The sequence below is a fragment of the Semicossyphus pulcher genome, unplaced genomic scaffold (genome assembly GCF_022749685.1).
Source record: "Semicossyphus pulcher isolate SPU_LCO1_2020_fin unplaced genomic scaffold, fSemPul1.0.p SCAF_4, whole genome shotgun sequence".
Lineage (NCBI taxonomy): Eukaryota > Metazoa > Chordata > Actinopteri > Labriformes > Labridae > Semicossyphus > Semicossyphus pulcher.
Genome location: NW_027211715.1, coordinates 7,192,080 through 7,219,017, shown reverse-complemented (window position 1 = coordinate 7,219,017; position 26,938 = coordinate 7,192,080). Strand labels below are relative to the sequence as shown.

The window sequence follows — 26,938 nt, the reverse complement described above, 5'->3', positions numbered from 1 at the left end:
TTAAATTAATGATTAATTTGACAGCGGTGTAATTTCCCTCAACTTAAGTCATAAAAAAGATCACGTGAATGTTGCGCGTTTCTTCTGCACAAAAACAAAGCAACAACAGTGCTTCAGACACAGCTGGACTGAGGCGTGTTGTGTGTCTGCAGCTGGAGTCATGGCACTCAGGTGGACGCTTCTGTTCTTTAGCCTGGGACTGGTACGTATATTTACACTCTTGTGTAACACTGACATCAAAATAGTTTCAAAACTCGATGTGTGTCCATTATTTAATAAATAATGGCATACATTTTCTGTATAGATTTATATGCTTTCTGATATATTTACCAGGTAGCAGCTAAGCTGTCAGGTGACACAGGTGAGTCACATATTAAGATATTTTTAATGAAAAATACAATCAAATGTTTATTTAAAATTTGCCATTAAATTTGATCTTTTGATTGCAAGTTCAAAGTCATTTTCCTCCTTGCCACTTCAATGAATTTCAATGTCTGAGTCGTTGGAAAATTATACATCTGAAAGAACTTTGTGCCTCTTTGCCTTAAGGTCTATTACTCAGAACAAATTGGAACTAGTCCCATTTAAATCTTAAAATAGAGTCAGACACAGTTTTTTAGAATTTAAATGTAATAATAGCTAAGATATTTTAAAGTAATCATGTATAAGTTCTGCAGAATTTAATGTCATCATCAAGGCAGGGCACCTAATGGTTGCACCAGTCATCACCACAGTGCTTATTACACTAATGAGAGACTTTTGAGCAGCATGTTATTGATTCTGTATCTGCAGAAACTGATGTTGATGAAGGCCATGACTGGGACATCTTCAACGTCAATGAAGGTTTGTGAGCACATAATTGCTTTGTCGTATAATCGATCGACAGGATGTCTCTTGATTTGCATCAACAAGTACAATTTTCTTTTCCAGCTGCCGGGCTGGACCTGCTGGAGGGAGATATCGAACAGGACGAAGTGAGCTAATGGGCACACACAACATATCGTCTAAAGATCAAAGGCTGATGTTGCCCTCATTAATGTTCATATTTGAGTGTGGCATTATACTAAATCCTGGGAATGGAACATTTTCCATCTATCTTTTATGTACATAATTGTAAGACAGATCGTTGATGTATCTGGACAGTGATATCTGCTCACCTATTTTGAAAAGTTAAAATAATGCCCATACACAGATTTAATTAGTAGACAGCAATTTCAGCAAATAATATAGCGTATAATAGAAAATAACACCATCATTGTCCAGTAGGAAGCTGATTTACATGGCAGTCAAGGAAAGCTAGCAGTGTGAAAAACACAAATTAAAGTTACATTACATTACAGTTACATTACAGTTATTACCTCTAATTGTACATCTGTTGTTTTCTTTTCTCCCATCAGACATCCAGCAGAAACTCCATCTTAGACGACAAGTATCGCTGGCCAACAACCATTCCCTACTTCCTGGAGGAGAACCTGGGTAAGATGATGTGTTAGGGAGACTCACATTCACAGTACTTACCATATATAATGGATATGCAACAAATATGCTTTAATTTTTTTGTCTCACACTTTGTAATATATAGAAATGAATGCAAAGGGAGTGATCCTGAAGGCCTTTGACCAGTACAGACTGAAGACCTGCATTGACTTCACACCATGGAAAGGAGAGAAGAACTACATCTCTGTGTACAAAGGGAGCGGGTGAGCAACCTGTGTATAGTTCCTCTCAGCTTCACACAAATCTTTCACGTCTTTCTGCTCAAGTTTTGGTTTAACCTCCTGAAACTTTTCTGTTTTGGTTCAGTCCACATATTTCAGATTCCAGCCTCTGATAGTTGCTGTTTTTAAAGTAAAAGTTTTGATTAACCTACCTAGACTATACTATCCAACACCAAAAGGCTGATAACCAAGTTTGAGGCTAGCAAGTGAACATAGTGGAGCATTTAGCTGCCAGATATTATCCACAGCAGGTAATGGAAACTAAAAGAGGAGAAAGCTAAAGGGAGAAAGTATGTTAAATTTATAGCTGTAAGGTGACCGCAAAATGCAATGCTTGCTAACAATAGCTTGATATTAGCTTAGAATAGCCGATGACAGTGTTTTGTTTACACCTTCATCTACTGCCTCAAGTGAACAACAATTACACAGCTTTAAGCCAAAAGACAATTACAACAAAGTCTTAATATAAGAGCAGTATTAAATTCTAGTTAGATATTCTAGCTAATTGGCTAGGGTTACAATTTGAGTCAATCTTTTGAGCTAAAGCTGGTGTATTTATGATCCTCTGAATGTCATCCTAGTGAAACATGCACCTTGCTTTCCGTCTCTGTAGATGCTCCTCCTCTGTAGGAAACCAGCATGTTGGGAAGCAGCGGCTGTCCATTGGGAAAAACTGTGATCGCCTGGGCACCGTTGAGCACGAGTTCCTGCACGCTTTGGGCTTCTGGCATGAGCAGTCCAGAGCTGACCGTGATGATTACGTCAACATCATGTGGGATCGCATCGAACCTGGTAAAATTTACCTGTTACGCCTTGCTTTATAGTTCAAAACTTAAATGAATTAAAAACTGTACAAAAACCTTTAAAAACTTCATAAACAAAAGACTGGTGTCTTCTATTCTTTTTGTTCCATTTCAGGTAAAGAGCACAACTTCAAAACACGTGATGACACAGTGTCCAGCGCTCTCGGTGTTCCCTATGACTACGGCTCTGTGATGCACTACAGCAAGACGTCCTTCAACATCGGCTCTGAGCCCACCATCATCACCAAGATCCCCAAGTACATGGATGTGATTGGTCAAAGGATGGGCTTCAGTGCTAGTGACCTGGCAAAGCTCAACCAACTCTACAACTGCAGTGAGTCATCTCAACCTTTTGTCCATCAAACAGTACATTAGAAAGGTAACATTACACAAACCATTGAAATTATAAAAATTATAATAATACAAAAACATATCCAGCTACAACAGTAGGCCTCTGGCAACACATACAATATAACAGAACTACATGAGAACAGTTGAGAGAACATCCAAAAATGGTCCTCTAAGATCTTTAAGTAACACTTAACGGTGTGTCTCAGGTATTCAAAGTAATATCATGCTAAATAAATAAATAAACTCTCCTGTTAGAGAAGTTATGCTGTCCGATAAAACCATGCAACACAGATTCAAATACAATCTTTCTTCAGAAATACAACTGAAGTCGTAACAAAAGTGCAGTCTATCTCAGAATTTTCAAGGACAGCTTAATATGTATTTTAAACCTAAAGGTCAACATCACGACAACTAGCTTGTTCTTTATTAAAGAATCCCTTGAAAATAATAACCATTTGAATTTCTGACAATATTCTTTAGTTACTTACTATAATCGGAAACCATCGGCTATCGTACAAACAGAAATCAGAACACTTCCAATACCAAATTCCGGTCCAGAATCTGTGAATAGAGATTACTTTATTGAGGTCATTGCTTCGATCTTAACCGTTCTAATCTTTTTTTTTTTTTTGAGAGGGTTATTGACAACTGCTATCAGAACAAGTCTCAAGGTTTGAACATTTATGAACTGACACTGTGGCATACAACAGTGGACACCAATTATGCGTTAAGTATTATTTAGCTCAACTGCAATGTGACACATCCTTGTTGTCACAATAATTGCACATATCAGTGAGACTGTTACTATGTTTCCTCTGCTTTTAAAAACAACAAGAAAAAAATAATACAATAATCAAACAGTATTGCATATTGAATGTTAAAAATAATGATGACAATTACAGCTTGAGAACGGAGACAAGAAAAGTTTTTTCAAAATCTAAGACACAATTGTATATTTAGGAAAAAAGTAGCAGTAATGTAAAGTGTACGTGCACTGTAGTAAATTGTTGAAATAAACCTGCACTGGGAGGGTCCTCGAAGTGTCCGAACAATCAATCAACCAACTCACTGCAGATGTCAATGATTTTTGTCCTCTAACAATATAGGAGAGTAATGACAAAGGGTAGAAGAGTTTATCTGACTGAAACTGATTCTAATATGTTTTGACAATTTATGCAATAATCTTCATCTGCCCTTAATTATATGCCTCATGCTGCATTAAAGACAGATCAGTACATACTGAAGGTCTTTAGCCATGTTCACAACAAGTTTCGTTATGAGATGATGTAAAAATATTTATGTGGCTGCCGTTTCGTTTATTGCAAATATAACCTTTGGTTATCAAGTTGTTCTTCATCTTGTTCCTTTTATCACTCCTTTCATGCAGGGCAAATAAAAGCTTTTATGATTAATAGCCTATGTGGTAACAGATTTGATAAGATCAAAGGTTTACTGATTAAATACTCTTACATAAGAAGTTTCCAACACATAATAATTCTGACTATGAACTAATGAGAATGTACAGGGTGGATGCCTTTTCTCATTTGACCTTCTAATGGAACAACTGGCAGCAGCAGTCATCTAAGGCATACTTCAAATGTATGAAAGCTCAGCAAGGGGGACAAATACTCACTTATGCAGACGATCTTTAATTGTTAATGAGACCTTCCAAAAAATTCTATTTGCTGTGTTGGATTTAATTAGGTGTTGATTTTCCAAGGATATTGTAACGATAGTATCTAATGAATCTCCTTCACAATACTGTTAATATTTATAATAGATAACATGCAGGTGTGTCCAAATCTGTATGGAAAAACAAACAATAAAAGTCCAAACATAAACTCCAACTTTCTGCTCATGAAGGACATCTTGTCCTTCAAAATATGAAATTGAATGCTCACCCATATATCTTAGAACCTCACAAATATTTTCAAAGGTAATGCTCTTTTTTTAAACCGAACCAGAACACGGAATTAAGGTGACGTTTTTCTTCATTTGGAAAATGCATTTTCAGGCTTAGTGGTAGTCAGTCGTCTCTCAATCGGAAGTTTGGGGGTTCGATTCCTGACTGATACAGTCGCATGTCGAAGACACTGAACCCCAAATTGCTACCAAAGGCATAGCCATCGGGTATGAATGCGCATAGATCCTGATTGGATCTAGCCTTCAGTGTGTGAATGTGAGTTTGAATGGGTGAATGTGACATGTAGTGTAAAAGCAGCTTTGAGTGGTCGCAAGACTAGAAAAGCGCTATATAAGTACAGTCCATCTATGCCACCTTCAGTTTTTGATCAAATAATCCTTACTTTACTCCATTACTAACAGATTATAGATTTTTTAGAATAAACAGGAGCTGGTATATTTAATATTTATAAACCTGAAACATTTGGTGATTGCATCCTATTGTAGTTTTTGGTTGACCGCCGGGGTCAGCCCTACACACAGGTCTGTATGTGACAGAGTAAAGTAGCGAGAGGGAGTTGCAACATTGCAATGGTGGCTCATGGAGCATATTGGACCTGCACTGACGCGACGCTCTGTCTATATGGCTCTAGATACTTTGTTCGGGGAGTAGGCGGGGCTGCTCCTCCGCTGCTCATCCACTGTCCTCACCTACGTCCACAGCGCGCACCTGCTTTCAAACACGTTGTCAACGGCCTCATGAGGACAGTCCTTGTAACACATTGCCCACAAAAGCGCACATTGACCTGATGCAGTCAGCCACATACTAGGTTTTGACCTAGTCTTGTTTTTTTCTTATTCTACTTAAATTCACTGACAGTAGGAGTTCTACTGTTTAATAGCTTTTTACTAATTTTTATTCTACTCCTCTGTTTATTGTTCTGCACCTAAACACCAAGTCAAATTCCTTGTATGTGTAAACGTACTTGGCAATAAACTTGATTCTGAAAAAATGTGTTGTTAAAGAGTAACTGCACACACGTTTTCTGAGCTGTAATCGAAATTATATTGCTGTACTTTGATGAAACGCATCAATGCTGGTGTTAATATTGGTTGGAAATGGCTCAAACACGCCTTCTGCTGTTTCAAATCAGCCCTGGACCTTGCCAGCCGATGGTGACGTAGACACGACCGTTTGGGACAAAATTCCATCATGAATTTTTTTTTATAAAAAGGAATGGTAATGCTTGTCAATGCACACACGGTCGGCGCATGCGCACTTGTGCTTCAGGCATTACTGGGGCTGGAGCAAACTGCTCGAACTGATAGGGCTCGGGACCACCACGGTCCTCCAGCACTGTGCTCTTCAGGGGACTCTGGAGGGGAGAAGTCCTCCACTGCAAAAGAGCCCCCTGTGGCATATGTGCCTTGTGACCCTGTGTCGCTCTCCATTTTCCTCTGGCCAGGGTAAGGGACGCCGCCCCTTGCCCACTTTGAGCATTTTTCAAAATTGTGCAGTGGGTGGAGTTATGGTCAGACCTCTGGGTGCAGTTACACCTTAACTTAGGGGTGACCTCAGCCTCAGAAATTAACCTCAGCCTGTATCAGGTTTTTTAAAAATATACTTATACACAAATAAAGACCATCGCTTTTGTATATTTAAGAACATCTGAACTAAGTCAAACTCAGGTTCATCTCAGATGTTCACAACACACATTTATAATAACATACAGGAAACAACAATACAATGTACATTTAACGGAAGGCTTTTCTGAGGATGTTGTTTCTGGACATGATGAAGCCTTCTGTGTAGCAGTCATACTGCTCAGACAAACAGCGCTGTCTCTCTTTGCAGGCGGTCCACTTAACGTAGTGCTCCTTTGATGGAGCCTGCGAGCATCCTTCTTCTTCTCCATTTGATCTTTACACTTCTCCAACCAGTAGCCGGGACTCAGCTTCTTCAGCCACAGTGGGGACCCAGAGGATTTATGTGTTTCCGGAGTTTCAAAAGAAAAGAAAAGAAAAGAAAAGACCAGTAACACAGTGAAGGATGTAGTATTACATAAAAGGTTGATATTTGATATTTGAAACAAACAAATGAGATACATACTTTCACACTCGAGGGTGGCTTTGTCAGACGAGGTGGGTTTTGTGGAGCCGTTTGCTCTTTCAACATCTCTTTCTGGAGCTCTATGCTTCTTTACTCTGGGCTCAGTTTCCTGAGACTTTGAGCAATCTCCATTTCAGTGTGTAGTTGACTTTGTTGCCTCCTTCTCTCCTCCTGAATTCTCTCCTTTTCTTTTAGCAATCTGTCAGGTGCTTTCTCTCTTTCCTCTTCTTCTCTCCTGCGCTTCTCGAGCACTTGTTTCAGCTCTTGAAACACCCCCTTCTGGAACTCTCTCCCTTTCTCCTCTGGGCTCAGTTTCCTCAGCACTGCTGAAGACCAATACTAAATTCTGTGTTAAGTCCACGGTCTGGTTGGTTTGCTTTGGAGCAATCTGCCCCAAAAGAAGCCTTTTGTCTTCATCATTACTCTTTTGTAAGAATAAAAAATAGTTTATTCATCATTGAACAATGACATTGATACAAGGAAAATCATTTAAGGCTGAAATGTGTGCTACAGCAAAAACCTGATAGTGTATTTCTAACATGAGTTAAGTAGCTAAATGCCCCTTGCTAGCCATCATTCTCAACAGTACACACAAGCTTGAAGAGCTACATGCACCTAATGCGCAAAGTAATGAATACAAATAAATAAAGTTCAATTCTTAAAGGGGCTATATGTAAGATTTTACATATATTCATCAATCAAATATAATTTTTTATTGCCAGTGTGTGAAGGGATAGTAGAGGAACTGATCAATTCAGACCTTCCCCAACTTCCTCTATTGGCCCTAACAACCTACGGGCTGATTTTTATGTAAAGCACCCGGGACGGTTTTTCCGCGAAACAAGAGGATATGACGTATTCGTGTTCGTGAGTACCTCTGCCGAAAGCTCATTCTATGCCAAGTCGACAGTGTGCGACACGAGACAACGAAAGCTGTGGAGATCAGAATGCTAACAAATGACCAGCACCCACAACAACACCAACACAAACTACACAATCAAAACAGACCCCCAAATTATTGTTGTCATAGAAACAAAACCGCGTGCAGCGTTCTCTCACCGGGTGCAGCGTTTTTTCTCTCACAGAACAAGTGCTTCATCCCAGCTCTCGCCAGCTGCCCTGCCCTGCCTGGCTAATGTTCGCTTGTGATGATTTGCTCGTTCGCCGGCGTAATTTGCCGTTTGGTTAGGAAGCAATGCCGAAATCATACAGTGTATTTATATTAGAGCTAGTTGGCTAACCTTAGCATGCTCACTAACGTGATGACTACCAAAATACTCTGAGTGTGTATGTCAGTTATCTAGCTTGACAAACAATATCCACAGCTAACACGAAAAACGGTATTGATTTTGTAAATTATGTAGCAGAACAAAGCAAATGTGTATAACTACCGATTATTTCCTATTAGCCAATATCATTGCATTACCTGCCTAGGCTAAGGTTAGCCAGGCAGCTGTAAGCTGGCAACAAGTTACCGTTAGCTTGTCTGCTATCGCAGACAATATACCAGTTAGGCAACGTAGCAAAACACCGTTGAGTAGATAACGTCAGCTAACTCACGCAGACTCCTGTGGCTAATCTGGCTGGTTATTGAGTAATTTGCCGTTTGGTTCAAAGCACAATGCCAGATCCATGCAGTGTAGTTATGTTAGAGCTAGTTGGTTAACCTTAGCATGCTCGCTAACGTTATGACACCAAAATACTATCCGAGTGTGTATGTCAGTGTTGTCAATCTAGCTTGACAAATAACTTTGCCACCTAACATGATATTAACTTCGGTATTATGACAAACAGTGTTTTTGGACAACATGATGCCGGTCTCGTCAGTGAAAAGTAAACAGAGCTGGTGAGTTCCGAGATTGAGCATCATGTTCACTTTCGTGTGTATCCGGCAAAAACCCCGGATGCCTGTTCATGTGTGCAAATGTCAAGAAGGTTGACTGCAATTCCCTCAACAGCCGACCGTGTCGCTAGGAATGAGGATTTGAGGATTTTCTAAAAGTTACATATAGCACCTTTAAAGGTTACAATGTTAATACACTGACTTTACATGTTTATTGGCAACCTAACTTCACATTTAAAACAAAACAGCAAGAGTACAGAGAGTGTGTCCGTTTAAGTTGGTGCTGCTCATTTTGTTTATAAATTAAGTAACTAGCATGTGCAGAGAGAGAAAGCAAGTTAGTCAAGCATCTACTTAAAAACCATACATTTTCAGGAGCATAAAAACGGTTAAATGTAACAGTCTTTAAAAAGGCTGCTAAAAAACAAAAACAACAGAAATATTACATAAAAGAAAACAGTAGGACCGAAAAAACAAATATATTTGCTTACCTAAGTCAAGTATTGGAAGATCAGCCTTATGAAGCCCTTCAGATACAACGTGGTTTCAGAACTCTTCATCCATCCACACGAACAAGGATAATGTTCGAGCTTTCTCAGGAGCAGACACTCATAGAAGTGAGTTAAATGTGTGAAAGATAATGAAATATTTAATTTCATCTGCCTCTGCCTTGATCCCCTCATCACACTCGGTTCAATGAAGTCTTTTGCCTTAACTGAAACAAACTGGACTTTGTGGTTAGAAACACATTCCTGGGAACATGTTTAAAGTGTTTGATAAATCCACATCACATATTATATGCAATTATTGAAAAATGAATAATCTTTTTGTGTGAATATTCTCATTCTTTTGCTTTTATCAGTCACTGTATTTGACTTTATTTAAGGTTTGCACATCTTCAGACACATACTCAAAGAAACAGAAGATTAAAATCCATAATAACCATGTTCAGAACACTGCTCTGAGTGTTTAGGCACTCCTTCTTAATCTAATGTAATCTGGGCTGTACCTCACAAGCGAACATTGACCTAATGCAGTCAGGCACATACTAGGTTTCGACCTAGTCTTGTTTTCTTATTGTTAGTTACATTTGCATACTGTCTTTCTTCAATTTTGCTCCAATGTGCGAGCCGTCAAGGCCCTAACGATTTGGAGAATTTTCTTTATCATGTTTGTTCTTAGCCATAATGAAAAAATAAAATATATTAATGTTAGTCTGGTGGCTTCATGTGAAGCAAATACACACAGCAGTGGATAATCAAGATCTTGGTAATACAATTGATCCAGACAAATGTAATTTGCCCCTAAGATAATAACATCAGTTTTCCATTTGTATCAAGTGAAATTTTAAATCTTTAAGTTGTCAAAAAACGGCTGAGAGCTGCAGCAGGTATGGCGAAGCTTAGTATCCACCATGTTTGATAATCTGTCTGTTATCCATGAAAAAAGAAAACATATTTAAGTAGCATTTCACCTTTATAACATAAGTGATATAATGAGACCAGATCAAAGTCTCTTGATTAATTTGTCACCGTTTTCTCTTCACAGCCAAGTCCTCTACCTTCGTGGACAGCTGTGACTTTGAGGAGGACAACATTTGTGGGATGATTCAGGGTCCTGGCAACAGACAGTGGGAACAACGTGCTTCTGTGAGCGGAGGGCCTCAGACTGACTTCTCCAACATGGGACAATGCAAAGGTGGTGCTACTCATTTCAGTACGAATGCATTGTTATGGTAATGGAGGGGAACATCGTGGTATTTGAACATTTCCTTTAAGATCAGCTGGAGACTCTGAAAGTGTCCAGAGATTGCAAATATGCCAGAATATATAGAAATGTCAATTTTAGGCAAAAGAAATGACTGGGACACTGGGAAATTCAGATATAGAATACATTATCAACAGTATAACCACTGAGTTTTACAGTATTATGATCATAAGTAGAAGCAGTTACATAAAAGAAGCTAATCATCTCCTTATCTTGTCTGTTTGGTGTTTGAAGAAATTTCAAAACAAAGGTTCCTGACGTGATTTATGACATAATCTGAACAAGGTACAGCCAGGCAGTAAAAGTACGTTGATTATTGTTTGAAGTTTGAAGATAATTACTAATTTACTAATGATTTATCAGACACAATTTATAGAGGGTTTATTTCATTGGTTGATAAAATAAAAGCTGAGACAGATATTTATGATTTACTGCTCATACTAAACTAGAACCCTGTCAACCTCTGTGCTGGCTAATACACTTCAATCACATATGTATTCCCTGAGAATCATGCAGGACGTACATACTTTTTACTTATTAAAAACCTTACCCACTGATGTCTCCTCCTGTCCTCAGGAAAAGGCTACTTCATGCACTTCAGCACCGCCTCTGCTGAAGCTGGTGACCGTGCCTTCCTGGAGAGTCGCTGGCTTTACCCCAAACCGGGAGGTCAGTGTCTGCAGTTCTTCCTCCACAACACGGGGGCAGCCGATGACGTTCTCAACATCTGGGTGCGGGAGCATGATGAGGTCAACCCCAGCGGAAGAATGAAGATCTTCAAGAGCATTTCAGGTACCCAATGAAATAGTAATTGTTTGATACACAGGACAGTTAGAATGAAAATTCACTGTGAATAAATGAATATTTTATTACTATAATAATTTGAAAGAAGCTAAAATAACAGAGATTTCACTAACAAACTCAAACCTAAGCAAAACAAAAAAAGCATTGGTTTATAGTGATTAATTTCTTCATTCTGTTGTCTTCACAGGAGGCGTCATGGGCTCCTGGGAGCTGCATAACATCAATCTGAATGTAACACAGAAATCTCGTGTGGTTTTTGAGGGAGTGAGGGGAAACAGTCCATCTACAGGAGGTTTCTCTCTGGACGACATTAACCTGTCTTCCACAAAGTGTCCTCAGCACATCTGGCACATCCGCAACATCACCCGCCTCATGGCCACCACACCAGTAGGAAGTAAACTGTACAGCCCTCGCTTCCTGTCTCCATCAGGATACTCCTTCCAGGTAAATACCTTTAGTGCCTGATAACTAAAAAAATACAGGGAAATAATTGCAGTTCTGTTAAAGCTGAATAACATACTATTTAATTTATTCCTTATATATATACTTTTGTGTTTTGGGGTTTGGACAGGCTACATACATCGTCATAAATTTCCTGAGCAACACCTTTTTAGTAACTTTAAAGAGGGAGTATTATGCGGTTTCACATTTTAAAACATATACATAATTTTACAATGTTGGATGTCCAGACTAAACGTGGGTGAAGTTTGAAATCTGTAGGTAAAAGTATGTCGAAGTAATACCCAGGCTTCTCAGCTCAGTCTGCTTTCAAGTTTTTTCTATACACTGCACTTTGTGATGTTACAAAGTGCAGCCTTAGCAGGCTTCGGAGAGCTGGCCAATCAGAAGAAAGTGGACTTGTAGGGGCGGGGTCTCTTAAAGGGACAGAGCTGACTGAGTCGTTTCAGGCAGAGGCTGTATGAGGGCCTGCACAGCGAACCAATGTGAGAAAAAAATTTTTAAGTGTAAATTATGAGAGTGATATATGAAAATATCTATGATACCCCACCTATAACATTAAGTTTGTTGGCGTGATTCCAAAAGTAGCAAGCTCTTCAAGGCTATGGAAAGTAATTATTTTTGTTATATCTGTTGAAATCTGTAGCAGCTTTATAATAAGTTGGATGCCTGCCTGCATGCACTCCGCCTGTGCACTAATTGAGCATGAGCAGAGTCCATTACAACTAAAGCTAACAAGCTAGCCACATAAGAATGGCAGAGGCAGGTAGTTTAATACTGCTCCCCAATGCCTACCACGTGGACTTGTCCTGCTCCATAAGTGAGACAGTAGTGTTCGGAGGAATGGCTATGGCATTTCTTTGGTTGAATGCTTTGACAACGTAGCTTACTATGGCAAAGTTTCTGTCCCAATCTTTAACCTTAACTCTGCGATCTGTAGGTAGGGGTGTATCTTAATGGAAGAAGCGACCGTCCAGATGACATGGGCACCTACTTCCATCTGACATCAGGCCCCAATGACCATAACCTCAAGTGGCCGTGTCCGTGGCAAATGGCAACTATGGCCCTGATGGATCAGCAGTCTGATGTCAGACAGCACATGAACATGCACCGAATGGTCACCACTGACCCTAAAAAGATGTCGTCTGATGGTAAGAGAGGGTTGATAAATTGTAGAGTAGCAAGCTTTATTAGCCACTCATTCTTTCCATGTTAGGGTGAATTTCAGTGAGTTGTGGTATTAATTAAAGTGATTATGACACCTTCTCCCAGGCACTGAGTACTACTGGGACGATCCCAGGAAGGTGGGCTCAAAAGTGACCGCATCAGATGGCAGCTATTACTATCGAGGCCCAGGCTACGGAACAAGTACCTTCATCACCCACAACAGACTGAAGAGCAGAAACTACATCAAAGGAGACAATGCCTACTTCCTCTTCAGTCTGGAAGGTGAGGAGTCATTCAGACACTACTTGGGAACAGGATTTCAAACACAACTTGACTCTCGATCTTAGACCATCCTGTCTCTGCTTGTCCACAGATATATCTGATCTGCTGGTATCTCAGCCTCCTCGTACCAGCATGATTAAGGCTGCAGATGACGGTGCTTCACAGGGAGCTGCTAATAAACACACAGTGGTCACAGCTGTAGCAGGGACTGTGGGAGCAGCCATGTTGGTGCTTTGCATGCTGATCGTAGGAAACACCTGGAGGATGAAGAGGATGAAGAGTGAGAGACAGCAGGAGAGCCACCAGGCAGTGATCATAGGGGACATGCCTGGATTCATGGCAGTAAGTTAGACATAATAGTAAGCTCTAATTCACACCATAGAAATTAAGATAAGCACTTCTTTGCTGTGCCTCGTTTGCTAATGCATGTAAAGCACAGTTTCATGTTCTTAGCACTAAATGGTTTTCTATTTTATTACAGGAGCAGCCAACAAAATGTTTACCATCCTCTTTCACTCCATGAAGTCCGATGTAAAGGAAATAATCAGAAGAAAGCACATTATTAAATACAGTTATCACTTCATCTTTTCATTCAGATTGTTTCCTGAATGTGTACATTGAAAATAAAATCTTAAACTGCAAGCATGTCAAATCATTTGTTTCCTATATCGCCAGTTAGAGTGAGGGATTTAACAAGAAAACTGTTTAAATAAGCCAAATTAATTTCTTATTTGGTTATTATTATTAGATCTTTTTCTTGTGTAAATAAAGTACACACCATGTAGATTGGGTGAACACAAGAAATTTATTGTAGCATTAAGTGGAATAGTGTAAAAATGAATTTGAATGTCTTTACCAGAGGTTTATTCAAACATATGACCTCACTGGCTGTGGGGGTACGTAGGCGGAGTTATAATGTATAACTAAGCTGTAAAAGATCCACGCAAAAAAATACAGTGTCGATTTGCTTTCTGAGAAAAGTTCCCTGAGATAACTTCTGTCATGATTTGAAATGAACATTTTCACATCAAGGAGTTCTTCAACATTAAAACCAAGAAGAAATAATTCAGTTTTGTTTGAATTTGAACAAAGATAGTGGTAAAAATTGAAATTCGAACTGTAAAACAATGTTGAAGTTGCTGTAGGCGGGGTTTCATTCATCTGAGAGACATACTGAGTGTAGTTCCAAATGAAGCCACAGGAAGTCACCATTCCACTTTGTTGAAAAGGTGCCACTCAACACTTTATCATCAAAATTCCAATGTCTGTGTTTTGAATATATGGCAGGTCTATAATAATAATAATAATAATAATAAAAAACGTTATTTGTATAGCCCCTTTTAAAACACACAGTTGCAAAGTGCTTTACATACAAGAGAGAGTGCAAAAGTAAAATACTGCAGACAGACAGGCAGAAATACAACACATAGTTTTACCAATAAGACTAAAGGCTTTCACCTGGTTTTCTCTGAGAATATAATTCATTTTACAATAGTGAGTCTCTACCTTTATAAATACAACCAACAATCAGCCATAAGAGAAAAAACATCAGGCAAATATCAGTTCAAGTCAAGCATAATTTTTATTATGACATACTCAAACACAACAGCATGAGTGCCATGATTCAATCTGAACTGGGAGGCTGTAAACTCACAGTTTTATACATTTTGGATGTGTCTTACATACAGTGACCTTCTCACATTGTGCTTCCTTTAAAACAGACGTTTTGACACAATCATTTTTCTTTGAGTCCAGTTTGACCTGTGGGATATGTCACAAAGATGGACTTATAATTGAGTATGCCTTGGAGTAGAACTAAGCATGAACTCTTCATATTTTAATGTTTAAATGAAAAAAAAAACACATCTCATTTATCCGTCTTTTTCAAAACTCCCACTCCTCCCTGCTTTATCTTTCAGGGTTAAAATCCAACTTTTAAACAACATTCAACAAACTGTTCCTCGACCAAACTGCTCAAAATAAAAGTAAGACCTGAACAAAGAAAAGGCAACAATTGTCATGAGGATTGTCTTGAGATCTCAATAAATATTACACTGCAAACGTGTCATGTTGGAGTTGTTTAGACTCTGGAAGTATATAGCAGTACTTGTGCTCACTGCTGATGGATTGTTTTGGTTTTAGGTCAAGATTTGTTATATCGTATTCTCAAACCTGGTTACACCATAGCAGTAGGGATGCACGATATTGGATTTTTTGCTGATATCCAATTTCAATACCAATATATGTTTTTTCTACCTAATTGCAGAAAACATCCAAGTCTCCCCTGTAGTGGAATTGATATCATGCCTACTGTTATTGTAGTGGCCATAAACTGCCATACCGCAGACATCTTGCACCCTTCTTCTGGTGCAGGCAGTGCACGCGCACACACCGGGTTAATGTTGTAGCATTATGTCAAGCTTTTTTAGGGAATCATCGAGCATTTAGGCTTAATTAAACGACGGAAATATATGACGCGATATGTCATTTTCAAGCCATAATCTGCAGATACCGAAAACGTGCCGATAACATTGTGCATCCCTACATAGTAGTGAAGTCTTATTGGGTTTAAATAATTAGAATGGAGTTCTTAGGTTGGGGCACATCAGACCCACTTATAATATAATATGAAATTGCCTGAATATTTTACAAAAGGTAACAAAGAGATTTAAAGCTGCACTCATATTTCAAACGTGTAATGTGGAAGGACTTATCTGTAGTGCCAGCTTTAAAGACAATTTTCTCAGGTCCACAGACTTCTTACTCTAGTTTGGTTTTCAGATCACTTTTTACACCTTCAAATGAGAATTAGGAAGAAATATGATGTCTGTTATTCACATTGAATCACAGTTCTGTTGTTTCAGCTGTAAATACCTGATTGTGTCACATTGTTTGCCACAACAACTTAAAAAGGTCAATTTGAAGGTACAATCACCGTTGTAGTGACTATTCTCATTCACCTTGAGTTGACTGATTCCATCAACAAAATATGACTCTATTTCAGCACCAAACCTTTTCTCTGCAGTGATGTTCAGTATCTCTAGATAAACTAAACTGTGTATAGCGTGTGCTTTGTTAATAGGAATGGATACTACAGACATCACAGTATTAATGGCTGGCTGCACAGTCAGTTCCAAACTGACTGTGATTAGAAATGACTTGAGATTGCCTTGGAAAGCAAACATGCATAAAACACTACATGAACACTAAACACACAAACACTGATGGAGATACCCAAATATACCACAGATATACCATGTAGACAGCTGTTGAAACTTATAAACGCTGCCTCCAAAAACTTACTGCTACGTCATCCTCAACACAAGCGCACACACACACAAACACACACACACACACTATGTCCAAAGTATTTACACACAAAAATGCACAAATGTGCCGAGAACTTGTCAAAGTCTGGCCTAGAGGTCAGGCGCTTTGACATCAAAGCACAGGCCTGAATCTCTGTCAGTGCACGATAAGAGCCACTCAGAGCAGCAAAAACAGAAAGAGGAAAAAAAGATGGGCTATAAATGACACGTGTTGGAAGACAAACTGACTTAAAGCCTCACTTAAGCTCATTTTTAGATCCAAGCTGCAGCAAGAAGTAACTGATTTTTTAAGACTTAAACACCCAAGAAGCATCTAATGCAGGGTCGACCAAACACCTTTGCAGACTTATTGTTCACACTCATTAACTTTATATCAAACAGATGGAATACAGGTCAAAATCTTGCCTGATACAGCTGGAAGAGTAAGAGATGGACATAAAGACAAGGATGGAGGGCTCCAAGGCAAGGCCGGAAGAAAATGGAGCCAAGCGTGTAGAAGCCTGATGCATACACACTAAATCCTTACAGGACAAAGGCCTCCGTTTGTCCCATATTTGTGGCTTGAAGCCAGTGCAGATCAAAGCACGGCAGCTTTAACACGTTCTCAACCGCACAATTTGAACTAACAAGTGGAAGAAAATATCTTTTGGCTCAGGGTTACTCAACAAGCGAGAAAGAGCTCTTAAAAAGCAAGTGATTCTGTTCTTCACCCTGTCCTCTCTCTGTAACTGCAGACCAACACTGTGTGCTCTCTGCAGTCCACCACAACACTAAAACACTCTTAGATGCTGCTCTGCAGCAGGACTGAGGCCAGTATGCACAAAAAGAATGCATGTGCCACTTTAAACATAGGAACTGGCATTTGTTAAACATGTGCCTGACGACAAAGTGTTAAATATCAGGTGTAAGTGGATTGTGTTCACATCCCTTACTAGTTTACTGCTGCTGTGATTGCTGACTTTCTCAAAGCTCTCAATAGGACTGAGAAAAAACTAACAAGTCTATTAATATCACATTAGTAAGGTGTTAAATATACAGTGTGAAAGGAAGACTGTTTTTATATTTGTGTATTCAGCTTCATACAGGCAGGCATCTCCTTTCACCCGCATAGCACACACTTAATTTAAAACCACAAATAATATGCCCTCTTCACCAAAAGTGGGTGAGAAACTAATTGTAAATTGATAAAATAAAAAAGAGAAGGTTATAAATACAAAATGGAAGCTGCTTTTACAGATTCACGAGGATGCTTCCAGGATCCATCCCAGTCAGGATCTGCATTCTGCAAACAACCTGATATCATATCATTCAGGTCAACAGAAGCCAAAATAAATATCTGAGTCTAATTTTCAAAGAATGCTAATAGACGTACCGTTGAAGAGGGCTTTTCTTCGGACTATTGATGCTTATAGGGACAAAGTCTGAGCAGCAGTAGACTCAGACAATCAGTTAGTATTCTTATTCACGCATACAGGCAGGGTGGTCACATTATATTTCTAAGGTGCAGCCACTACAAGAGAAACCTTATTCTCCCTTTTCTATGTAAACTACAAACAGTAGAAACCATGACTCCATACACAACGGATAACCTAATCTTAACGTTATTACACACCAAATGCTTGTGCTGTTAAGATGCAGAAGCAGCACCATCCTCCACTGAGCCAATCAAGGAACCATTTACACAAAGGTCCTGCTGCAGTGCATTAATCAGTGGCAGTGTGGCTTTAAACAGTGGATTCAGATGATTCTTACATCATTTAAGTCTGTGCCATGATATTAAAAGTCTTATTTGGATGTACCATCAGTCATTTCTTCACTTTGCCCCTGTGCTTCTCTGTTGTAACGCATCTTGTGTTTCGGCGTTCATGTACTCAAAATGGGTTTATTACAACTGTAAGCCATTATAAGCAACTTTTACAGTGTGTATATCCCACTTTATTGAACCCAAAATGGGCAATGAATGGGGCCCTGTAGAACACATGATTAAGACACATAACGGTATCCTATAATGTCTCCAGATGGATTTTGGCAGAGCACCACTGTTGCATATATCGCCCAACCCCACTTCTCCGTCTTCTCGTCAGGATTTTCACTGTAAACTCTTTCACAAAAAAGGCAAAACGGGGGCCTCTTACTCGCCCTGCATTTCATGACTTTAAATACAAACAAAATTTTTTTACGTTTTCCACATTCCACATGATTTCTATTACTTTTTCTGAAGAAGTGTAATCGTAATAGTGACTAGAGTAGAGAAAGTGTTTGAGTCCTGCAAGACGGAGTTTAAAATTCTGTCCTTCCTTCTTGTTCATGTAATCCGTGGAGTTCTTTGCAACATACAAAAATGCTAAATGTTTTCTAGGGTCAATTTTCAACATGTATGAAGATTAATGTTATCAATTAAAAAGGAATAATGAATGAACAATTTTGCATGGGCTATTTTCACATTATATTTGCTCCCGCGGTTACAACAAACATCCTTGCAAGTCACCTCATTTTCTGACTTAATGTTTCCACAGCAGATTCTATACACAGTCACTAAAGTCAACCACTCTAATTATTCAAGGGTGCACTTGCACAAGATCTCAATACCATGTAAGTAGCACAACTCACATACAGCATATTTAATGGTCATGCATCGTCGACCATCAACACGGGTGGTTCTCTTCAAAATGTCCAACTCTCCTTGTAGCACTTTGTGAGCCACAGAATGTGACGCTCATACTAAATATGTCACTAAATTTAATTCAAACACAAAGTCAACCTTCCAATTCCTTAAAGGAATTTTGTGACATTCCCAAGATGAATTTTCTGCACCAGATCCAAACAACAGGAAAAGATTAAACTGCGGTTGAAACTGTAGTTTTTACCTGGTGCTGTTGTTTAAGGACCGCTGGTTACAAACTGACAACACTGACCACCTCGCATGCATACCACAGACTGCTATTTAAAGTGCTGTAAAGATCATTAGCCCAGCTACGCTCTCAAGTGGAAACTTTGGAATTCACATTTCAGGCACAAATAAAGATTGTAGAAAAATATGTTTTTTTGTGATATTTTAGAGAAGACATAACTGCAACTTCTCATCCATATCTTGCAGAGTTTTAACACATTTTGTATAATAGGAAGGAGCCACTCAATATTTAATAATAATTGGTCTCAAGCAAAGGACAATTTACATGTCCATTAGAATCAAATATTTTCTTATTTCATATGAACATCTCTCAGTCTTAGACAGAGCTGGACTCTGTGCTTTATTTGTGCTTTACAACACGAGACAACCAGTCGCAGCTCTCCACACACCAGACTTTAACGCAGAGAAAGTTGGAGAGAAAAAACACATCTCTGCTCAGGTCAGCTCACTACTAGTTTTGCTGCTCCAGCCTTAGTTGGCCGTGTATGTCTGCTGTCTTATGGTGGCTAATGTTAGCTAATATTAATTAACTTAAGTAAATATGAAGCAAAAATGTATGAGGAGTCTTTTTGCTGACTTTCTAACTCCTCTCCTCTGCTGTGCCATATAGATTTACTCAGCATTGGACTAAAAGCTAAACAATACTAATAAATGCTAAGAAGTAGTTTATGCTAGTGTTTAGTTTAGCATTTTCAGTATTTAGTAGTACAAGCTTTAGCTAATGCCGTCAGTTAATCGTTTTCTGTGGCTAATAGCAGCATTAGCATAATGCCATAACTGTAAGTTATAGCTGCAGTAGCCACAGATCAGTAAAAGTTACATAGTCACAATAATTCAGTGAATTAGCATCTTTATGAAGAAACTTAAACAATAATATTGTCTCTCTCAGTTTTGTTGTGTTACTGGACAGAACTACATCTGCTGGAAGGGAATTTGTCTCTAAGGCATCTGCAACACTCTGGGCTTCATAAGGAGCCACGCATGTAGGTGTAGCACAACCGGTTGTCATAGCAGCATTTTGGTTAGTTAGCTATCTTGAATGTGAAATGAATATCTTGAAATCCACTAATGTTTCACTGTGATAGGGTGGTAGGTACGACTGATGCATTGATTTTCATAAAGTGGAACGAAAAGAAGAAAAAAAACCCAGAGAACAAAAGAATGTCTGTGTAGTGTACGATCCTTTTTGTTGTACAACTAAACACCAAGCTGGACGCCTCATTTATTATTAAGACCTGGAAACAGGAGGCAAAGACGGCGCCTATTCAGTCCAAGGAGAATTGGTTGCCTGGCAAAAACACCCAAAATGGTTTTTTTTTTATATTCAGCCCATGGAATATGCACAGTAGTGTTTCTCTTGCTGGGTCTGCTCATGAGCTGCCCATTATGACCTCACAGAGTTGTATAATCCCTTTTCTCTGCTCATAATTTACTTTGCTTGCAGTTTAGGTTTCCTATCAACAGTTTTACAGAGAAATCTTCTATAAGGGTGGTCGAGGAGGAAAGGCGTTTTGGGCCGCAAGGGAATTTTTGATTTTATGAGTGGTTAGTGACAAAAATTGGAAGCAAGACTGAGCACTGTATCCAGGTCTGAATAATACATCCATGGGACGCCCCAGTAGCTCACCTGACAGAGTGCCTACCATTAAAGCTCAGTCCTTATCACACCCAGGCACACCCAGGCACACCCAGGTATTTTTCCAACCCAAGCCCTTTTCTGGTTGTCCTCCCTTCTCTATGTATCACACCTTTCCTGTCATTCTGAAGATGTCTCTATTAAATAAAGGCAAAATGCCCATAACGATCATCTTTAATAAAAACAACATAAACAAAAGAACCCATCAAGTTGGCTTGAGCTGCTATCCAACATAATCACGCCTCTACCTGAACTCTAAACAGTAAAACTGTCATAAAGTCATAAAAGAAGCAACATAACGAAATTAGATTTTGTTAGTTTCTGCACAATTTATGACATTTCTGTCACATTATTCATAAAACGTGAAACATTTTAACACAACTAGCATCATCTCTGAACAACCTTACTGCGAGACTTTAAGTGTCAGTTGAAGCACTGGAAGAGTGTATAAAAGTTCACTTCCTCCGTCTGGATATTAGAGTAGCTGCTGCATAGTCTCTTTCAAGCTACTATATCAAGGATTTGACTGCGTAACACATAGACAGCACCAGCTAAAACCAGGACTGCCTCAGTTTTCTACAAACAACAACCTGAGCCATTAGAAACATTTGAAAGACACATTTTTTTCATGTAGTGGCGTTAAATCGCTCCTTACATGATGGAGCAATAGTTGAGCACGTGCACCGGCTACTGCACTTGTATCAACCAGCAAAGTACAGCTCTAGACTCTAATTCATATTCCACAAGGTAAAATAAATGTGTACTTGGTAAAAGGATATTTTCTATTGTTGTTGGAACTAGTGCTATTTTTCTTCATAGACTCCTTTTCGAATAGGATAAAGACCATCCAGACTTTCGTTTTCTGACCACACATCCCAGACAAATCTCTGATGATTTTCAGCACATACTCAAATATTTACTTCTTCACCCTTTCACTGCAGACAAAGCACCAAACTCATTGTATATTGGAGCATAGAAAACTGATGATAAATACACTGAGTATGTAGACTTCCATAAATAAAGCGCTACAAACTATAAGGCTAGGGCGGGGCACTAGGAGCCCTGGGCTGTGCTCAGATAACGTCAGAGAGTCGGTAAGTGAAAACTACCAGCTGATAGAGGCGTCACACCAAACCATTCCTCCCTGCCTGAGAAGCCAGCAGAGGATAACTGTAGATCCTACTGTACCAAACTGCTTCTTCTCATTCAATTCTACATAACAAATATAAATAGGCAATGATAACAAAATATTACTTATTCAACAAGGCTAGGACACTATTTCACTACAGGAAACCTTCAGTTAAGAGGGATTCTTTCCTCCATGCATCACTGCCGGGAGATCAGTGTTATCCTGCTACATGGTTACATCACATCCCTGACTCAAATGATAAAATTAAGTGATTCACCAATAATTTATCAAGAGAATTCCACCTTTTTAGCTGTAGAACACAGATTCCCATACTTTACACTATCATTTGATTAAGGCTTTTGCTCCTGCAACCCTTAAGATTAAGAAGAAGATTTTACCTGTCCTTAATTACACAGCCTGGTAATCTATGAATGGATGAAAGTGAAATGGGAGCTAGAACCAGGACTGCTGAACCCAGATTACAAACCTCTGGTCCAGAGTTATTAAATGAAAAAGGTGCGAGTCACCATAAAGCACTAAAGGTTGTGCATTGATAAGAGTAATGCACGGACTGGAGTGGCCCAAATAAAGTCTCCAATTTACACTCGGCATGAAACACTGAATGCACTGTAGAAAACCACATGGATAACATGCAGAACTTTTAACTACACGCACTAATAAATGAAAATCAAACTACATTTTTTAGGGAGAATGTGACTCCTCCCCTGCAGTGCCTTATGCAGTCGTGTTTTTCCATGCAAAAACAGTGTAAAGGTATGAACTGGGCTTTAGGACTTTACTGCACGGTCTGGTACAGGTAACCTCTTTTATAGGCGCTGAGAGGGTAGAAGGTGGCCACAACAAACTTCCCATCAAAGGTGCGGCCCGTCAGCAGCCTCTGAGCCTCTTTGGAGTCACTGGAGTTGGCGTACTCAACAAAGACCTGATGGACACACAAACGACGTGGAAGAATTAGTGGGTATATGATTCAATGTCTGCCTAATAGGGTGGTATAAGATATTATGGCAGTGCATACTTATAAGCACTGACATCTTGTTTGTAATGTTTGTTTTTAATGTATAAAACCCCTGTTAATTTTCAATAAGGTATCTGATCTGACAATCTGCACAAGGCCAGTGTGTTAACTCAAATGTCAAATGGATGTAGCTGTGTAAGAGTGTTTTTAAGTAGGTTCCTGACCGGCCCCATTTCAAATATTAGTTTGAGTTGTTTGTTCAACAATCAGTTTGAATATACGGTGCGTTTCTAGCTCATGTGGATGTGTTAACTGATACTTTGACGCTGTATTTAGCATGTTTCAAGGACTCTACTATCTCCGTCTCTTTCCTGAATTATTGAAACCTGAAAGTAGCAGGAAAGCTCTCTATCTCCTTGTTCCTCCTCTCCTCTCCTCTGTTACTCATAGAAAACAAGCAAAAACAAGGTTCTCTGTATGTTGAGAATACATCCTTAACAAATGTAACATTAATGACATTAATATTAATTAAATGTCATCACGTAAAGCTATTTATATGCCTACATTGTCTTTTTTTTTAAAAATATTTTGTAGTTTGCATATTAGTATTTTTCCATGATAAAAATAGCTGTGTGTAAAGCTGATTTTTTACATTGAAAATTCCTGTAACTGCACTTGTTCTCGGTTTAATTAAAACGTTTTAAAGAGTCCTGTCCAACAGTCTAACCTGTCCTTTCCCTGGGTTCTCCTTGGGGATGAGCAGAGAAACCACTGAGCCATACTTCTGGCACTCCTCTTTCATGTCCTCCAGGATGTCTGGGAGAAACAATGACATGAGACATTTTACTTACTTCAACCTTTATACACTTGTACATGTGATGTGATAAAAAAAGAACAATTATGGGGTTGTACCTTCGTACTCTTCTTCGTTGTGCAGATGGCTGTCATCGATCAGGTTGAGCAGACGCAGGACAGGAGAGGGCAGCAGGACCAGGTCCTCAATGTGAGGAGCTGACACACACACACAACAAATACATGTATATACTCATTTATATATTGTTTTTTTATATTTGTATTCTTATTGCCAACTTTTATCTTACTCTATTTACGTCTTTTACTTGTTTTTAGTCTAGTTCTGTGTTAATTGCTCTTCAACAAATCACCAAAATCCTTGTATGTGTAAACCTACTTGACAATAAACCCTGATTCTGATTCTATAGATAAATATTGTACACTGACAGGTGTATTAATCCTCGAGCACGTCTCAAATATTGACACATACCAAACGGGATACTGAAGAATGGGCTCAGCAGGGCAGTTTCAGCTGTGCATCTTTGCTTTGGGTCGTTCAGAAGCATGCTGCAGACGCAGGGTAACATAAGTGCGATTAACTCAAAGTACAATACATAGCATTGTCATCATACCCAAAAATCTGAATAACAGTGAATTTCACAGCACAGTGTGTGAGAATTTACCTTTTGATTAGGTCTCTGAGGTGATAGACAGGGATGGCAGGAGACACCAGACTGTTGCTGGCAAAAATATGGTCAACAATGGCAGCACACTTATCCTACAGGAGAGGAAAACAGATTCAAGGATACTACTTTTTTTAACCTCTTTTTTATATATTACAAATACAGATATCTTTCCTTTGACTTCATTCTATTGATTGCCGTCTTAAACCTGCCTATATTTCTATAAGTACTTCAAATCCTTATCATCAATCTACCCTGTGGAGAGCTTTGTCATACCTTCCACTCCTTTGAACGGACAGTTTCTTTGAGTTTGATTCCTGAGAACATCTCCAACAAGATGATACCAAGGCTCCACATGTCCACGGCAGCCGTGCAGCCTGAGTCCCCTTCCACCTCCACCCCAGCCTGAGCGAGGCTGTTCTGAAGCTCAGCCTCTGGAGCACGATACCCGTCCGTCTGAATGTACTTGACATCCTGGAGGAGTTGAAACGAGGAGAGAGTTAGAACTTAAAGGAGCCCCTCTTTTATTCACCTTCAAATTCATAGACACACCCACCTGGTTTCCCTCTTTAAAGCTGAGGCCAAAGTCGATAAGCTTGAAGCACTCGTCATCAGCGCTCCAAAGAATGTTGCGTGGCTTGAGGTCAGCGTGGACGTAGCCTTCCCTGTGAAGGAAGGCGAGAGCCTCTAGGAGGTCTCTTGCACAGTGCTGAACAAGCCACATGGAGTGTCCCTGTTGGGTTCTGCCAAAAAAAAATATCATACACTGAATTAAACAGAAGCTCCTAAATGTATGGCTCCTGTAGTTGGATGGAACGTTCTATTCAAAATCAGTTTTTTTATGTTTGTGATGGCCACATGAACACTACTGGACTATTAAACAATGGTCTGCCTACTCCCTGTCAGTGTCACATTCTGGTGCAGATGCAAATATATTTGTTGTTAGGCTAGGTTAAATAACAGAAATATCTCTCTGCAACCTGCCATAGTTATACTGCATATAAAGCAGTGACATCATCTGACTTACCTGCCACCCTGAGTGCCACTGCTGCCTCTCACCAACAGCTCGGACACACTGACATCCAGGAGCTCCAGCAGTAGACAGCGAGTGGCAACACCCATACAGCTGTGGTTGGTGAACACCCCGTACAGTGTCACTGAGAGGAGAATAAATGTCATTACAAATAGATATGCCTGTAGTGCTGCAACAATAATAATTAATTTATAAACTACCTAAGAAAATATTCAACCACGTGTAAACCAGTGATGACAAGCAAGTTCCTTTCAAATTGGTCAACTCTAAATGGAATTTGGCATTTTGTCTGTTAAGAACAAACAACACACAAAGGTTTTAAAAATGAGCAACGTTGACTTCAGCCAAACCCTAATTCCACATGTTTTAACGCCGAGTAAAATACTGTCTTTACCGATGTTTTTATGTCCCTGGATGTCCTCCAGCACGGACCTCTCCTTGTGATACCCGTAGTCTCCTCCCTGAGTGTCGGCCTGAAACTCCTTGACTGCGGCGGTGGTGGCTCTGCCTGAGCTGACCTGGTACACCGAGGCCGACACTCCCTGGCCGAGCCGCGACTGGACGGTCCACAGCTCTCCGAAGATCTCGAACAGTACCGGTTTCATGCTCTGATCTACGCTGCCCTGCGACGGCGCGATGTTGTCCGGACGCGGGGCCTGTACCTTTGCGCTCGGCTCGGAGGAGCCGCAGTGAGCCATTGGAGAACGGCAGACAGGAGACAGGAGGAGAGGAGCCAGCTAGTTGACAGGTAGAAGCAGCTGCAGCACCATTGCAAACTGCGCTGCTCTGTCAGCGCCACATAAAAACTACCTGGACTTGTCAGCGACAGACAGACAATCCAGCTACACCCGCAACCTTGGTAAATCTAAGCGCAACGCAACACCGGTGCATATTAGACTACTGTTTGCATACCGCTGCTGACAAAATGAATTCACAGAAGTCAGCTGACAAAAAGATAGCTAACTTAGCTGCTTCAACTGGCTAAACAAGCCGGTGAGTTTGAGCACAAAAACACACTACTTCCACGACGCGCAGGAAAATGCTTCCCACATAACGTTCCACATAATATTAAGGCATTTGTATCGCATGTAATAAATTGGGAGGCGTATCGGTTTTTACTGCAGTAAAGTTTTGCCAAACTTTTAACTCAGGTTGTTGATATCCGTCTTAGTTCCGTTTCTGCGCTGTCGTGCACGTTTGTGGTGTGTATTTTACTGCAGTCTGCCCCCTGCTGGTAAGGAGT

At 39.7% G+C, this 26,938-nt stretch overlaps 2 protein-coding genes across 2 annotated transcripts; one reads left to right on the top strand and one right to left on the bottom strand.

Annotated features, from left to right (window-relative positions):
* Positions 1–160: 160 nt before the first annotated feature.
* Positions 161–13,729, top strand: mep1ba (meprin A subunit beta a). Its single transcript, XM_069679805.1, has 15 exons — positions 161–202; positions 334–361; positions 793–843; positions 931–974; positions 1,398–1,476; positions 1,583–1,700; positions 2,332–2,510; positions 2,637–2,855; positions 10,276–10,425; positions 11,071–11,286; positions 11,486–11,742; positions 12,698–12,908; positions 13,030–13,206; positions 13,298–13,548; positions 13,688–13,729. Exons 1-15 carry the CDS (start codon positions 161–163, stop codon positions 13,727–13,729), a joined length of 2,064 nt encoding a protein of 687 aa, XP_069535906.1.
* A 9,269-nt stretch (positions 13,730–22,998) lies between these two features.
* On the bottom strand, positions 22,999–26,597 carry uhmk1 (U2AF homology motif (UHM) kinase 1). The gene is made up of 9 exons (XM_069680365.1): positions 26,090–26,597; positions 25,690–25,819; positions 25,219–25,405; positions 24,939–25,136; positions 24,663–24,757; positions 24,470–24,546; positions 24,100–24,198; positions 23,915–24,003; positions 22,999–23,154 (listed from the first exon to the last, which is right to left on the bottom strand). Exons 1-9 carry the CDS (start codon positions 26,391–26,393, stop codon positions 23,008–23,010), a joined length of 1,326 nt encoding a protein of 441 aa, XP_069536466.1. The 5' UTR covers positions 26,394–26,597; the 3' UTR covers positions 22,999–23,007.
* Between the last annotated feature and the right edge of the window lie 341 nt (positions 26,598–26,938).

Coding starts and splice junctions, on each gene's coding strand:
- uhmk1 (XM_069680365.1), bottom strand. CDS start 26,393: ATGGCTCACTGCGGCTCCTCCGAGCCGAGCGCAAAGGTACAGGCCCCG. Junction 24,547..24,662: donor CTCAGAGACCTAATCAAAAG/GTAAATTCTCAC, acceptor CTGCGTCTGCAG/CATGCTTCTGAACGACCCAA. Junction 23,155..23,914: donor AGAACCCAGGGAAAGGACAG/GTTAGACTGTTG, acceptor TGTGTCCATCAG/GTCTTTGTTGAGTACGCCAA.
- mep1ba (XM_069679805.1), top strand. CDS start 161: ATGGCACTCAGGTGGACGCTTCTGTTCTTTAGCCTGGGACTG. Junction 1,701..2,331: donor TCTGTGTACAAAGGGAGCGG/GTGAGCAACCTG, acceptor CCGTCTCTGTAG/ATGCTCCTCCTCTGTAGGAA. Junction 11,287..11,485: donor GATCTTCAAGAGCATTTCAG/GTACCCAATGAA, acceptor TTGTCTTCACAG/GAGGCGTCATGGGCTCCTGG.